The 15,535-nt window shown below is 35.2% G+C and overlaps 1 protein-coding gene across 2 annotated transcripts in view; it reads left to right on the forward strand.

The window, feature by feature from the left end:
• The window catches only part of C1H3orf20 (chromosome 1 C3orf20 homolog), a 90,037-nt gene that overhangs the window by 15,566 nt on the left and 58,936 nt on the right, over positions 1-15,535 (forward strand). For both annotated transcript variants that reach the window (XM_074283822.1, XM_074283823.1), the window contains exons 3-5: positions 1,085-1,201; positions 3,906-4,034; positions 6,660-6,789. In XM_074283822.1, the coding sequence (XP_074139923.1) occupies positions 1,085-1,201; positions 3,906-4,034; positions 6,660-6,789 (376 nt within the window). The remainder of the gene's footprint in view (positions 1-1,084; positions 1,202-3,905; positions 4,035-6,659; positions 6,790-15,535) is intronic.

A 15,535-nucleotide genomic window follows, 5' to 3' on the forward strand; every position in this document is an offset into this window, starting at 1 on the left:
TTTGGAGCATATCTACCTCTTTCTCTTCCCACCCTCCCTCTTATTTTTTTTTTCTTCTTCCTTTCCCCCACATCCCAAAGTACTCCTCAAGCCCAAGAAAACCGATTAGGGAGTGGGCAAATATAGTCTAGATTTAGGAGGAGGGAGAAGACAGGCCCTTTTTACTGTTGACTTCCTTTTTACTTCACCGTAAGCCCTGCCCTCTTTTCCCTTTTCCCTGGCCTATACCTGAGAGAGTGAGTGGGAAAGGGAGTTTGGGGATATATAGGTCCAGCCACATAAGAGACTGGCTAAATTAAGAGTAATGATTGAGTAGCTGCCTCCATGATTTCCCCTCTGCCAGTGCCTCTCCCTTGCTATTTATCTTTAATTTATTCAATCAAGTAACCATGGAGCGTTTAAGGACCTACTATGTGTCAGGTACTATCTTAGACAAAGCTTCCCCTGTGCTCCTGATGATGTATTTTCTTTTTGTAGCCCTTGTTTCTGGAAGTACCTTCCCCACTCTGCCCTCTCCACTCCTACTACTGAACCCTTCCTTATAACAATGAAAAATACTTCTAGATGGTGCAGTGGATAGAGCACTGGTCCCAAAGTCAGGAGGAGGTGAGTTCAAATGCAGCCTCGGATGTTTAACATTTCCTAGCTTGTGACTTGGGCTGAGCATCAATTGCTTTTCAAAAGGAAAAGAAAAAATACAAAATATTGGTTTAAAAATATATGTGATTTGGTAAAAATATGTGATAGAATGATTTCTTCTGATAAATATATTCAGCATTGTAACATAGTATCACCCAGTCCTCTTCTAAGAGAAGGAAGGGTGCATTTTATTATCTGTTTGTGGAATGTTTAATATAAGGTATGACACGGTGAACAAGCCAGAGTTCTACCATGTTATATATAGGGAGATAAGTCAGGGACACAAAATAGTGAACACCCTAGGTGGGTGCTGCTGCTCTTTTCTAAGGAGCCTCCTCAGTCCTGTACTTTCTTATTTCCCAGAGACCTCCAGGCTTGTCATGTTTACTTATTTCCAGGGCCATTCATCCTGGTTCACTGGTAATTTTTCTTTATTCTTTCACAGGTTTAAGTCCTATGGATGTTTCAAAGCAGTTTATTGAAGCAAGCCAGCTCCTGCATCTTAGGGCCAAGGAGATAATTTTGGAATCCATACTTGACACAGTAGGACTGGGAAAAAAAGGTTTGACAAGATAATTCAATCTCAATTTTCAAAGGAAAGGGAGGAACCCAGTTTCACATCCCTTTTAGGTTATGAGGCTACTGAATTGCTTTTCTTTTCTGTTTTTTAATTATAGCTTTTTATTTTCAAAATATATACATGGATAAATTTCAACATTCACCCTTAGAAAATCTTGCATTCTAAATTTTTTTCCATCCCTTCCCCTCACTCCCTCCCCTAGACTGCAAGTAATCCAATATATGTTAAACATGTGCATGAATTGTTTTTTCTTAAAGAAAGAACAAAAGGATATTTGTCTCCCAGGTGGTCTCAAAGAGGAAAGTGGTTTTTTCCAGTCACAAATTGAAATTTAGTCAGAGATGTAACTTTCTCTCATATTCTAGTCTTAGCCTGAGATTCCACCCTCAGTGACATGTGGAAAATCCTATAGAATGGATATGGCCATTTCTCAATCTTACATGTGGTCCCCTTATAAAACATTAGCTTTGATGCCAGTGGTCAGTGGTTTTTATTGTTAATATTCCCCCTACTGAAAACATTTACTTCTGTTTGCAGGATCCCGATTAATTTTTCCTGATGATGAGATGTCTAGTTGTTTTCCATCCTTTTTGTAAATTATGCTTGTTCTGTGGTTTGATTTCAGGAAGGTCAGTTTACTTGGATGAAGGCAGGGGAATTACATCTATATCCACATAAAGGTTCCCTTGTTATACAATGTATTTTATTTTAATGCATTTTAAACCATAATTCAAAGAAGTTGTTGGCAAATTTCTGTCGCCAGAGAGCTGATATGTGGCACACAAAATACTAGGAACTCCCACTCTAGGAAAAACTGGATTTGAAGAAAGCTAAACTGTATTCCCCAAACAGTTTGCACTTCGAAACATCGTCAATGATCTAAGAAACTTTTCATAAAAGGGGAAGCTGCTTAATGTGAGACTTAGGGTTTTCTTGTTATGAAAATATGACACTTTACATGATTCTTGACTATGGAAATGGATTTTCCACTTATGGTTTGTGCAGCAGAGAAATGAGGGAGAGAAGGAAAGTAGGAAGTGATTATTTGGTACCATGGCAGAGTGGAAAATGCATTGGAGTCAAAGGTCCAGCTTTCTCTGTTGTTTGCTTGCTCACTGCCTGATTGGCCAAATCTGGGACTCAGTTTCCTCATCTGTCAAAACAGGAGAGGTGGACCAACTGACCCTTAAAGTCCCTTTCATCTTTCAATGATCCTATGACCTTACAGAAAGCATAATTATTTTCAGAAGGTTCCAAATGAAAAACTAATTCACACCTGTTGTTTGTGCATTTGCAGGAGGGGGGGGGGAGTGTTCTTTGTGTGTGTGTGTGTGTGTGTGTGTGTGTGTGTGTGTATGTTGTTTTTTTACTAGATCATCTCATCTAACTGTATAGTAATTTACACCTGCATTTTGGACTAAAATTGTAATCGTATATGAATTTTTCTTCTTTTAAAACCTCCATTGTGATGTGCCATTTGGCCTCAAATAATAAGTTCATTTGAAAAAACAACAATTAGTTTTAATTGTTGCCCCAGATTCCTTATTGATAGTAGGGAATGATTCTTCCCTCCTCTCCTCCTCTTGAATTTATTCACATTTGAATTCATAAGCATTTCATATGGGCCTGAAGAAACAGGACTTAAGCCTTGATTCTCTTCAGAGAATCAGGGTATCTGTCCCATGAAAAAGCAAGTAGCACAGTGAGATCCAAGGCTAATTGTTCATCAAAATAAAGGGATCAAAATAGAAAGCAGGAGGAATAAATTTTAGGAGTGGAATTATAGCCACAGCAAAGTAACTGATGTTTTATCCCAGGATGCCCAGAGTTAGGATATGTGAATAGCATTTACAATCTTCAAAAGCATAAAAACATCTGTATTTAACTAGTTAGCAAGAAAATTTAGTTGAAATAAAAAGTTGCCAGATGGCATGTGTTTTAATCTCTCCTTCCCCGTTTTCTTCCCCTCAAATCCACCCTTCTTACAGACTTCTATATTTCTGTCAAAGGCATCACCATTCTTCCAGTCACCCGTGTTTATAACCTAGGCAATATTCCAGATTTTCCTACTTCTTCTCACATGCAGTCCTTCTCCAACAGCTGCCAAAATTTTCACAAATTGAACGTCTGACCATGTCACTCCCTCACTCAGTTAATATCAGTATCTCCCTATTACCTCTAAGATCAAATAGAAAATCTTCTGTTTAGCTTTTAAAACCTTTCACAACCTAGCCCCTTCTTTCCTGTTCAGTTGCAGTGCCAATGTACAAGAATCCCTCTGTTGTATTACTTTACAATCCATAAAACTGCCTTTCTCTTTCTTCCTTACTGATAACCCATGGCTGTTTCCCATACCAAGAATCCACTCACTTCTTATCTTCATCTCACAAAATGCCTCTCTTTCTCCAAGCACCACCTTTGACACAATGGGATCCTCCTTCCCTCTCTAATTACCTTGTACTTAAAAAAGTTTGTATTTATTTTCTCTAATGAGTATTTATTATCTTCCCTCCCCCCAAGAATATAAATTGATGGATTTATGAGAAATTATGTCGTTCTTTTTTTCCCCATAAGTGCCACATAGTAGGTACTTATCAGAAGCAAGGGAAGTCAGTGTCTTGGGTCTGGGTAGATTCCTTGAAGGGAAAACTATATCTTTCTGAATGGCTTTTATTCTCTGCTTTAGCACATCAGGCTGGCCCTGGCTTCTCTGCCCTAGGAATGAGCACTCCTTACCAGCTAGTTTTTCAACCTTCGACTGCCTGTTTGAGTTTTTCACTCTCGGGTGCAAAAGACAGGAAATCAAGCCTCTCAAGTAAGTAATTCTTCTTCTCCCCACACACCATCAGAAACTCCCAAACATTTTTTTTTTAAATAACCACTAAAGACTTTTTTCCCCTCTTTTATCCAGAAATAGGAGCACCCAACACCTTGATTAGATGGTAATGATTAGAGTGCTTTAAAGTTTTTAAAAACACTTTACATATTTTACCATTCATGTTTAATTCTCACTATGACTCTTTGAGATAGATGCTATTGCTGTACCCATTTTATAGATGAAAGAGCTCAACTTGAGAGATCTCAGCTTGGTCATTCTCTTAAGACCCTGGTTCCCCAACTTTTTGAAAATGAGTTCCCCTTTTTAGCATCAAAAAGTTAGGTGCTGATATCATTGGAGCTTTGCTGCTAGTATCTGCTTATGATTGAAGAAATGAAGTACAGATAACTATTATGGATTCACTCAAACTTTAACATGAATTTGTATTGGATTAATTAATTTAAAAACCCCATTTATATACAAATGAAAAGACCTTTTTCTTTTTCTTCTTTCCTTCCTTCTTTCCCTCCTCTCTCCCTTCCTCTCTCCTTCCTTTTTTTCCTCTCTCCCTTCCCTTCCTTCCTTCCTTCCTTCCTTCCTTCCTTCCTTCCTTCCTTCCTTCCTTCCTTCCTTCCTTCCTTCCTTCCTTCCTTCCTTCCTTCCTTCCTTCCTTCCTTCCTTCCTTCCTTCCTTCCTTCCTTCCTTCCTTCCTTCCTTCCTTCCGGATATAGAAGGCATTTTTGCATATTTATTCATGTAGTCATTTAATAATATGGACCCCTTGTAGCCACTTGTTGGTGTTCTGGGATTGCACATCTTGGTAATATGTCTTCAAGCCACTTCCATTACAAACCATCATAGATTTTTTAAAAAATTAATCTTATTTTATTTCCAGTTTCTAATCTTCTTCCTCTAACCTCCATCTCCCCCACTTAAGAAAAAAAATAAAAGCAAAACCCAATGCAAATATGTACAATCAAGCAAAATTAATAGTTCCTGCGTGACCCAAAATCACAGGTTTAAAGGTAGATTTCCTCCAGATTACTAAAGGTAATCAACAGAGCAAAGTTTGAACTCAGATCCCTAATCCTCTATTCTCTTGGCTATTGGGGAGGGTTCAGGCTATTCCTCTCACCTGGAACTCATTCCCTTCTCCTCTCTAAAATTACATTTCCTTCACTCCTTTCAGGCTCCTCTCAACTAGACTGTAAATTGCATCAAGACAAGGACCCCTTCACCTGTTTTCACATTCCTCGGTACCTCACCGTTCACATTCCATGTCTAAAACTGTTTAATGATGAATTCATATAAGGCCAATTGTATCACTTTTACGTACGGAAAACATCCAGGCAGACCAGGAAGCAATTGGATTTGTGGCTTATCCAGGGTCACACAGCTAATACACTGTTACTAATGTGCCTCCCCCTTCTTTCCCCCCAGAACTTTTGTTTCTATGGATTTATATCTATTGATATTTACCACCTTAAAAAGTAAAAACATCTCAATAGTATTTCAAAATTTTTGCATCTAGCGAATCCCCTGAAAGGACCTTGGGAACTATACGTTAAGAAACATTGATCTAGTCTATCCCTCTCCCTCCCTGCCTTTCACCCCTTATACAGAAAAAGAAACAGAGATCTGTGAATTTAAGATTTCACAGTGAGTAGAGCTGAGTTTGAAACCCAGGTTCTCTGACCTCAAATCCAGGGCTTTTTCTACCTCTGCCCCATTTCTGCTTCTTAGAAATTTTCTCCCACAAAAAAAGTTACTCAAATGTAAGTGCCTTCTTCTATATGAAACCTTTCCTCTATCCCTCTCTCCCATCACCTTTTGCTAGTAGCACCCACTCTGTTATTCTGCATTTCTCTTGTCTGTATTTTATCTATACTTATTCATGTACATATGGTACTTCCAATAGAGAGTAAGCTTGTGGAGGACATGGAGTGATCTTTTTTTTTTTTTTTCTTTCTTCCCTCCTCCCTCCCTTCCATCCTTCTTTTCTTCCCTACTCCCTTCCATCCATCCTTCCTTCCCCATTCCCTTCCATCCTCCCTTCCTTCCCCCCTTCCTCTCTTCTTCCCTCCCCTTTCCTCTCTCTCTCTCCCTTCCTTCTTTCATTTCTTTTCCTTTTTTTTATTTTTTAATGAGGAAGCATAGGTGGTACAGTAGATAGAATTCTGGGATTGGAATTATAAAGACCTCCATTCAAATCCATATTTAAACACTTACTAGCTGTGTGAACCTGGGCAAGACACTTAATTTGTTTGCCTTGGTTTCTTCAATTGTAAAATGGGCATAATCCATCTCCAAAGGTCCTTGTTGTAAGATAATATTTGTAAAGTACTTAGCACAGTGCTTAGCACATCGTAAGTACTATAGAAATGCTAAATATTATTATTATCATCATCTTTGGATCCCTAAGGCCTCAATATTTGTCCCATAATAAGTGCCTAATGCTTTATTGGTTAATTGATGAGTAACTTTTTTTTTTTCCCACTAGACCTAGTTCTCCCTGTCTCTGTTGAGTCTGTCTTCTTAGAAATCTTTTCAAAGTTCCTCCGTGACCCAGAATGCCATGAACTGGTAACACAAAAGTCATTAGTTGCTTTTTTCTTCTCACAGGTAAACAGAAGTTATCCGGTGCTGAGGAGTCCCCAGTTAGAATTACAAAAAGCAGCAGTACTGATCTTTTTTTGTTTAATGACCCCTGCATTGAGGCCCGGGAAAAACTGCAGGAAATGTGTCGAATTATGTGAGTGGAGGGAGAACTCTTGGGGACTGAGAAGAGGTGGCTGGTGATATCAAGATTCTAGTCTCCACACAAAGACAAAGAGAAGAGGGCCCAGGGCCAGCAGCCAGACAGTCTAGCTGCTGGATTCCTGTAGGGGAAATACAGATAGAAATATTGTTTAGGGTCAGGCATGAACCCAATAGATGGAAAAGGCTTTTGGAAAGCAACCAGACCCTAATACCTCACCTTGGAGTAGGCAAGTTCTTCAAAAACGGGGCTAGCTGAACCTGTGGAGGAGTAGATCCTAAAATCACATTATAGAATCAGTTATTGTCTAGGGCATTTATTTTGTGACTATTTTCTGAGCAGCTCAGCAGTATAGCTTATAGAGTCTTGGATGTAGAGTCAAAAAGACTTGAATTCAATTCTCATCTCAGATATTTACTAGTTGAGTGACCTAGGGCAAGATTAATTTTATCAGCCTCATAGCATGCTGTGTAAAACTTAAAGAGCTATATCAATACTACCAATTATTTTTTATTTATATTTTCTGTTCCAAATTTTTCCCTCCTTCCCTTCATCCCTACCCTACTCCCCATGAGGATACTGACTATATACTTAAAATCATAGAAAACATTGTTCCACATTAGCTATGTTTGTGTGTGTGTGTGTGTGTGTGTGTGTGTGTGTGTGTGTGTGTGCGCGCGCGCTCGCTGGGGGAAGAAGGAGAGGCTGAAGCAAGAAAAATAAAGTAAAAATATGTATATACCTCATTCTGCTCTCAAAATTTACCAGTTCTCTCTTTGGAGGTAAATAGCATTTATTTGTGTATTTTCTCTCTTTGGAGGTAAATAGCATTTATTTATTTATCATGAGTCCTTTGAAATCTTTTTTTTTTTTTTTGCATCATTATATCAAATAGAGTAGTCTTTCACAGTTCATCACTATTTCAATATTGTTGTTACAGTGTTCTAGTTCTGCTTCATTTTGCATTAGCTCATAATGTGTTCCCAAGTTTTTTGGTTCATCATTTCTTTTAGCACAACAGTATTCCGACAAAATCATATACACAACTTGTTCAGCCATTGTCCAATTGATAGTAGACTTTCAATCTCTTTGCCACTACCACAAAAAAACCCTGATATGAATATTTTTGTACGTATGAGTCTTTTTTTCATTTCCTTTGATCTCTTTGGAATATAGTGGAAATGCTGAGTCAAAGGGTATATAGGATTTTATAGTTCTTTGGGGATAGTTCCAAATTGTCCTTTAGAATGGTTAAGCCAGTTCACAGCTCTACCAATAGTGCATAAATATACCTATTTTCCTACATCCCTCCCAGCATTTATCATTTCCTACTCTTTTTATGTTAGTCAATCTGATAGGTGTGAGGTAGTACCTCAAAATTGTTTTAATTGCATTTTTCTTATTATTAATGATTTAGGGCATTTTTCATGTGACTATTGATAGTTCTGATTTCTTCTTTTGGAAACTGCCTTTTCATATCTTTTGACCATTTATCAATTGGAGAATGACTCTTATTTCTATAATTTTATTCCTTATATGTTTAAGAAATGAAACTTTTATTAGGGAAGCAGGCTTTAAAAATATTTTCCCAATTTCCTGCATTCTTTTTAATTTTTTACATATTGGTTTTGCTTGGGCAAAAATAGTTTAATTTAATGTTATCAAAATTATCTGTTTTATCTCCCATACATAAAGATCTTTATCTCTATGCCATTGGATCAGACAGGCAATTTTTTCTAACTTCCCTAATTTGCTTATGATATCACCCTTTGGCTCTAAATTATGTACTCATCTTGTTCTTATCTTGGTACATTACGTGAATTGTTGGTCTGTGTCTACTTTCTGCTAGATGGGTTTTCTGGTCATAGTTTTAGGGCAAAGAAGAGTGCAAATGATTGCTAACAGACCAGTAGAACATTCTTCCCCCTCATAGGTCACACAACCTTGGAAGAATCAAAAATATGCAGTCTAGTTTTGACAACAGCAGGAAGAAAGGCCTAAAATACTATCCCCTTTATCCTGGAAGCAAAGCCCAATTTAAACATAAAACTGTAGGTCAAGAAATAAACTGGAAAAATGAGCAAACAACAAAAGAACAACTTAGCCCTGGAAAGTAGTATATGGACAGGAAAGACCAAGACACAAACTCTGAAGAAGATAATGAAATCAAAATGACTACATGCAAAGCTTCAAAGGAAAATATGAATTGGTCACAGATCCAAAAAGAACTCCTAGAAGAGTTCAAAGGGGATTTAAAAAAATCAAACAAGAGGTAAAGGAAAATTGAAAAATGAGATCAGAGTGGGACAAGAAAATTATGAAAAGAGAGACAACAGCTTGGTTAAAAAAAAAAAAAAGCACAAAAAATACTAAAGAAAGTAAGACCTTTAAAAAACCAGGATGGGCCAAATGGTAAAAGAAGCACAAAAATCCAATGAACAGAAAATTCCTTAAAAACAGAATTAGCCAAAAGGAAATTTAGGTACAGAAGCTCCTGGAAGAAAATGATTGCTTAAAAATTAGAATTGGGGAAGCACAAGCTAATGATTCCAGGATATATTAAGAAACAATAAAACAAAGTCAAAAGAATGAAAAAAAAAATAGAAGAAAATGTAAATATCTCATTGGGGGTAGGGAACTGATCTGTAAATAAATCAAGGAAAGATATTTTAAGAATTAGACTACTTGAAAGCCAGAAACTAAATAACTTTCAAGAACTATCAAGAAAAACTGCCCTGATATTTTAGAAACAAATAGCAAAATAGAAATTGAAAGAATGCACTTATTGCTACCTGAAAGAGGTTCCAAAATGAAAACTCCCAGAAGTATTACAGCCAAATTCCAGAGCTCTTGGGTCAAGGAGAAAATACTGAAAGCAGCGAGAAAGAAACAATTCAAATACAAGTGGAGCCACAGTTGGGATAACATAGGATTTGGCAATTTCTCCATTAAAGGATCAGAACTTAGATTATGATATTTTGGAAAGCAAAGGGAGTAGAATTAGAACCAAGAATCATCTACCCAGCAAAACTAAGTATAATCCTTCAAGGGATGGAGGTGGGGTGGATATTTAATGAAACAGGTTTTTCAACTATGTCTGATTAAAAGAACAGAGCTCAATAGAAAATTTGATTTCTAAATAAAAGACTCAAGAGAAGTATAAAAAAGGTAAACAGGAAGTGAAATCATGAAGAAAGCTATTTGCATTCCTACATGGGAAGATCACACTTGTAACTCCTAAGAACTTCATTATTAAGGCAATTAGATGGTAGTTATACATAGAAACCATGAGTGTGAATTTACTATCACAGGATGATTTTAAAATAAAATTAAGGGGTAAGAAAAAAAGATACACTGGAAAAGGGGAAAAGAGAAAGGTAGAATGGAGTAAATTATTTAAAAAGACATGAAAAAAGAGCTTTCACAGAGTGAGTAACATACATTCAATTGGGTATAGAATTTATCTTGTTCTACAAGGAAGTAGGAAGAAAAGGGGGCAATGGAAGGGACAATGATAGAAAAGAAGGCAAATTTGTTTGGGTTTTTTTGTGTGTTTTTTTTTGTGTTGTTTTGTTGTTGTTGTTGTTGAGGCAGTTGGGGTTAAATGACTTGCCCAGGATCACACAGCTAGGAAGTGTTAAGTATCTGAGACCAGATTTGAACTCAGATCCTTCTGACTTCAGGACTGGTGCTCTATCCACTGTGCCACCTAGCTGCCCCAAAGGAGTAAATCTTGGGGAAGTAGTGGACAATAGTAAAACAAACTTTTGAAGTTAGGAGATGGGGACAAAGAGACAGAGAGAGAGAGAGAGAGAGAGAGAGAGAGAGAGAGAGAGAGAGAGAGAGAGAGAGAGAGAGAGAGAGAGAGGAAGGGAGGGAGGGAAGGAGGGAGGGAGAAAATAGGATGGAAAGAAATACACAGTAATCATAACTGTAAATGTGAATGGGATGAACTCTTGCATAAAATGGAAGCCAATAAAGCAGATAAAAATCAAGAGTCCAACAATGTTAAAACACACACAAAGATACACACACATACACACACACACACGAAACAGAGTAAAAATAAAGGACTGGAGTAGAGGTAGCAATAATCTCAGACAAAGCAAAACTAGATCTAATTTCAAAAAATAAACCATGAAATTTGTTGTCATTCAGTCTTGTCCAACTATGTGTGACCTTATGGATCACAGCCCTCTAATATTTGTCTGTAGTGTTTTCTTGGCAAAGATACTGAAGTGTTTTGCCATTTCCTGCTCCAATAGATTAAGGCAAACACAAATTAAGTGACTTTCCCAAAATCGCACAGTAAGTGTCTAAGACCAAATTTGAATTCAGGTATTACTGACTGCAGGCTGAGCAAGTAATCTACATTTTGCCAAAGGTACCATAGATAATGAAGTAATATCACTATTAAACATATGCAACAAATGATATAACATACAATTCTCAAAGGAAAAGTTAAATTGAGTTACAGGAGGAAATAGTAAAATTATTCCACTCAACTTTTCTATATCAGAATTAAATAAATATATCCAAAAATAAGTTAAAATGAATGACCCTTTAGGAAAGTTAAAGATATGATAGACTACTGGAGAAAACTGGATGAGAATTGAAAGGAATGTGCCTTTTTCCCAGTGGTATATGACATTTACACAAAAGTTGACCACTTATTAGGGCATAAAAATCTCACAACCAAATAACACAAAATATTAAATGAATACATATCAGGTCACAATACTGTAAAGATTGCATTCAATAAAAGACCATGAAAACAGATTAAAAAATAATTGAAAACTTAAGAAGCCACTATTTGACAAAAATTGATGGAAAAATTGAAAAGCAGTTTGACAGAAACTAGGCAGAAGATCAACACCTTACACCATATACCAAGATAATATCAAAGTAGGTTCTTAATTTAGATATAAATAATTGCAAAAGAAACAAATTAGGGGAGCCTGGAAGTCTTACCTATAAGATATATGGGTAAGAGAAAATTTTATGACAAAATGAGATGCAGAGTATTGCTCTTTTTACTTAATCTCTAGATATCAAAACCATATCTGTGTGAAAGATAGAATTTAGTAATACTCTTTTGATCTTAATTGTTTTTAAAAATAGTTTACATGGTGTTGGAAGTAATGGTTCTTTAAATTTTTGGCAGAATTTACTTAAAAATCTAGCTAGTCCAGGTTTTTTTTCTTTTTCTTAGAGATCTTGTTTATGGCTTGTTCAATTTTTTTCCCCCTAAGATAGAGCTACTTAAGTATTTTGATTCGTCTTCTAATCTGAGAAATTTATATCTTTATAAATATCATTAATGTCACTTAGATTTTTAGTTTTATTGGAAAATTAGGCAAACTGACTCCTAAAAATTGCTTCAATTTCATCATCTTTGGTAGAATAATAATCTTTTTCATTTTTGATAGTGGTAATTTGTTTTTCTTTTTTTTAATCAAATTAACCAAAGTTTAACTATTTCCCCACAAAAATCATATCTTAGTTTTATTTATTAGTTTAGTTTTTAAACTTGTGATTTTATTAATCCCTGCTTTGATGCTTAGAATTTCTATTTTGGTGTTTAATTTAGAAGTTTTGAATTTATTTATCCTAGGTTTTGTTGCTGTAGTTGTATAACCAGTTCATTGATCTATTCTTTCTCTCTTTTATTGATGTAAATGTTTGGAAATGTAAATTTTCTTGTAAGTAGTGCTTTAGCTGCATCCCACATATTTGGCATGCTCTTTCCTTGTTTGCTTTAATGAAATTATTGATTGTTTCTATGTTCTGTTCTTTGGAGCATTCTTTAGGATTAGATTGTTTAGTTTCCAATTAATTTTTAATCTATACTTCACAAGTCCTTCATTGAATGTGATTTTTATTGCATTATGGTCCGTAAAGAGTGCATTTGATATTTCTGTTTGTCTGTATTTATTTGTGATTTTTATGTCTCAATATATGGTTAAATTTTGTGTAGGTGCCATGTATAACTAAAAAATGAAAGATATACTCCGTTCTATTCCCATTCATTTTTTCCCCAGAAATCTATCATATCTAACTTTTTCTAAAATTCTATTCATCTCCTTAAATTATTTCTAATTTATTTTATGTTTAAATTTTTCTAGATCTAATTGAGATAAATTGAGGTTATCTACTAACAGTTTACTATTTCCTCTTGTAATTCACTTAATTTTTACTCCAAGATTTGGATACAATGTCATTCAGTGAATATATGTCTAATATTGGCTGTGGTACTTTTTAGCAAAATGTAGTTTCCCAGATTGTTTCTTTTAGTTAGGCCTATTTTTTTTTTTTTTTTTTTTTTTGCCTTTGCTCAAGATCATGATTGCAACCTCTGCCTTTTTTTTTTTTAACTTTAGCTAAAGCATAATAAATTCTGTTCGTTTTTTTATTTTAACTCCACATATATCTATCTAGTTCAAGAGTGTGTCTTATAAACAATATATTATTGGATTCTGGATTCTAATCTATTCTGTTATCTTTTTCCATATAATGGGTGAGTTCACCCTATTCACATTCACATACATTGTTACTCAATGTATATTTCTTCCATCCTACTCTTTTTCTACCATATTTCCTTTTCAAAAGTCTTTTTGCTTGTGACCACTGCTTTCCTTAATCTACTATCGCTCTTATCACCTCCCACCTTTCTCATAGTCTTTTCCTTGCTACTTCCCCATTGGGCAAACTGAATTTTGAATCCCAACTCTGTGTGTATATAGTGCATATGCAGTATGCATGTATGTGTGTGTGTGTATGTGTGTGTGTGTGTGTGTGTGTGTGTGTGTGTGTGTGTGTGTGTAGTTTTCATTCTCTGAAGTAGTTTAAATGACAGTGAAGTTTAAGGATTACCTGCTCCCCAGACATTATCCCCTCTATGACAGAAGCTCTTCCCCATACACTTCTTTTTTATGTGAGATAATTTTCTGGATTCTTCCTCTGCCTTCCTTCTCGTTCCAGTACATCCCTCTTTCTCAGACCTCCATTTTTTTTTTCTTTTGAGATGATCCATAAGTAATAGACCCACATTTATGCTCCACTAACTGCTCTAATAATAATAAAAGTCTTAAAGATTACATGTGTCACCTTCACATTTGGGAATATAAACAATTATAATATAAAATAATCTTGTTAACTTCCTTTGGATTTTTCACTCAATGTTTACTTTTTTCTACTTTCATTCAATGTTTGAATGCCAAATTTTATTTTTAACTCTGCTCTTTTTATCAGGAATGCAGGAATTTATTTCATTAATATTTTTTTTCTCTGAAAGATTATACTCAATTGTTCTGGGTAGTTTATTATTCGCTGTAATCCTACCTCCTTTGCCTTCTGGAATATCATATTCCAAGCCCTCCATTTATTTATAGTGGTAGCTGTTAAACCTTGTGTCATCTTGATCATGTCATGAAGCCATGGTATTTGAATTATTTCTTTCAGGCTGCTTTCATTATTTTCTCTTTCACCTTGGAGCTCTGGAATTTGATTTAATACTCCTGTTTTTGTTATTAGACCTTTTTAGGAGGTGATAAATGGAGTCTTTCAGTTTCTATTTTGCCCTTTGGTTCTAAGATATCTGGGCAGTTTTCTCTAATAATTTCTTGAAATTTGGTATCTACATTATTTTTTTTTAAAATCATAGTTTTCAGATAGTACAAGATCTCTCTTTGACTTTCAGGTCAAATGTTTTATCTATGACATATTTTACATTTTCTTCCATTTTTTTTATTTTTCTGACTTTGTTTTATTATTTCTTGATGTTTCATGGAATTATTAGCTACCACTTACTTAATTCTAATTTTAAGGGATTTTTTTCAGTGAGGTTTTTGTCATTTTAGCATTCTTTTATCCTTTGTCCAATTCTGCTTTTTACAGAGTTGTGTCTTTCTATTTTTTGTGCCTCTATTACCAAGCTATAATTTTTTTTCATAATTTTCTTGCATTATTCTAATTTCTTCCACAATTTTCTTTCTTTGGCTTTTATTTCTTTTTAATTCCTTTTTTTCTCTTAAAAATATCTTTTTATATTAGTTCTTCTAGGAAATCTTGCAGGATTTTGTCCAATCTGCATTTTTAGAGGCTTTGCTTGCAGATATTTTTCAAGTCATTGTCTTCTTTTTTTTTTTAATAATAGCTTTTTATTTTCAAAATACAAGCAAAGATAGTTTTCAACATTTACTTTTGCAAAGCCTTGTGCTCCAAATTTTTCTTCCTCCTTCTCCTCATTCCCCTTCCCTAAATAGGAAGTAATCCAATATAGATTAAACATGTGCATATTTTCCAAACTTATTTCCACATCATGCTGCACAAGAAAAATCAGATCAAAAAGGATAAAAAGAGAGAAAGAAATAAAAGCAAATAACAATACAAAGGGCAAAATACTATATTGTGATCCATGTTCAGTCCTCACAGTCCTCTTTCTGGATGCAGATGGCTCTCTCCATCACAAGTCTATTGAAATTGGCCTAAATCAACAACTTCATTGTTGAAAAGAGCAACATCCATCAGAACTGCTCATCCTATAATCTTGTTGTTGCTGTGTATAATGTTCTCTTGGTTCTACTCATTTCACTAAATCAGTTCATGTAAGTCTCTCAGGCCTTTCTGAAATCAGCTTGCTGATCATTTCTTATAGAACAATAATATTCTATAACATTCATATATTTTAACTTATTCAGTCATTCTCCAACTAATGGGTATCCACTCAGTTTCCAGTTTC

The sequence above is a fragment of the Sminthopsis crassicaudata genome, chromosome 1 (genome assembly GCF_048593235.1).
Source record: "Sminthopsis crassicaudata isolate SCR6 chromosome 1, ASM4859323v1, whole genome shotgun sequence".
Lineage (NCBI taxonomy): Eukaryota > Metazoa > Chordata > Mammalia > Dasyuromorphia > Dasyuridae > Sminthopsis > Sminthopsis crassicaudata.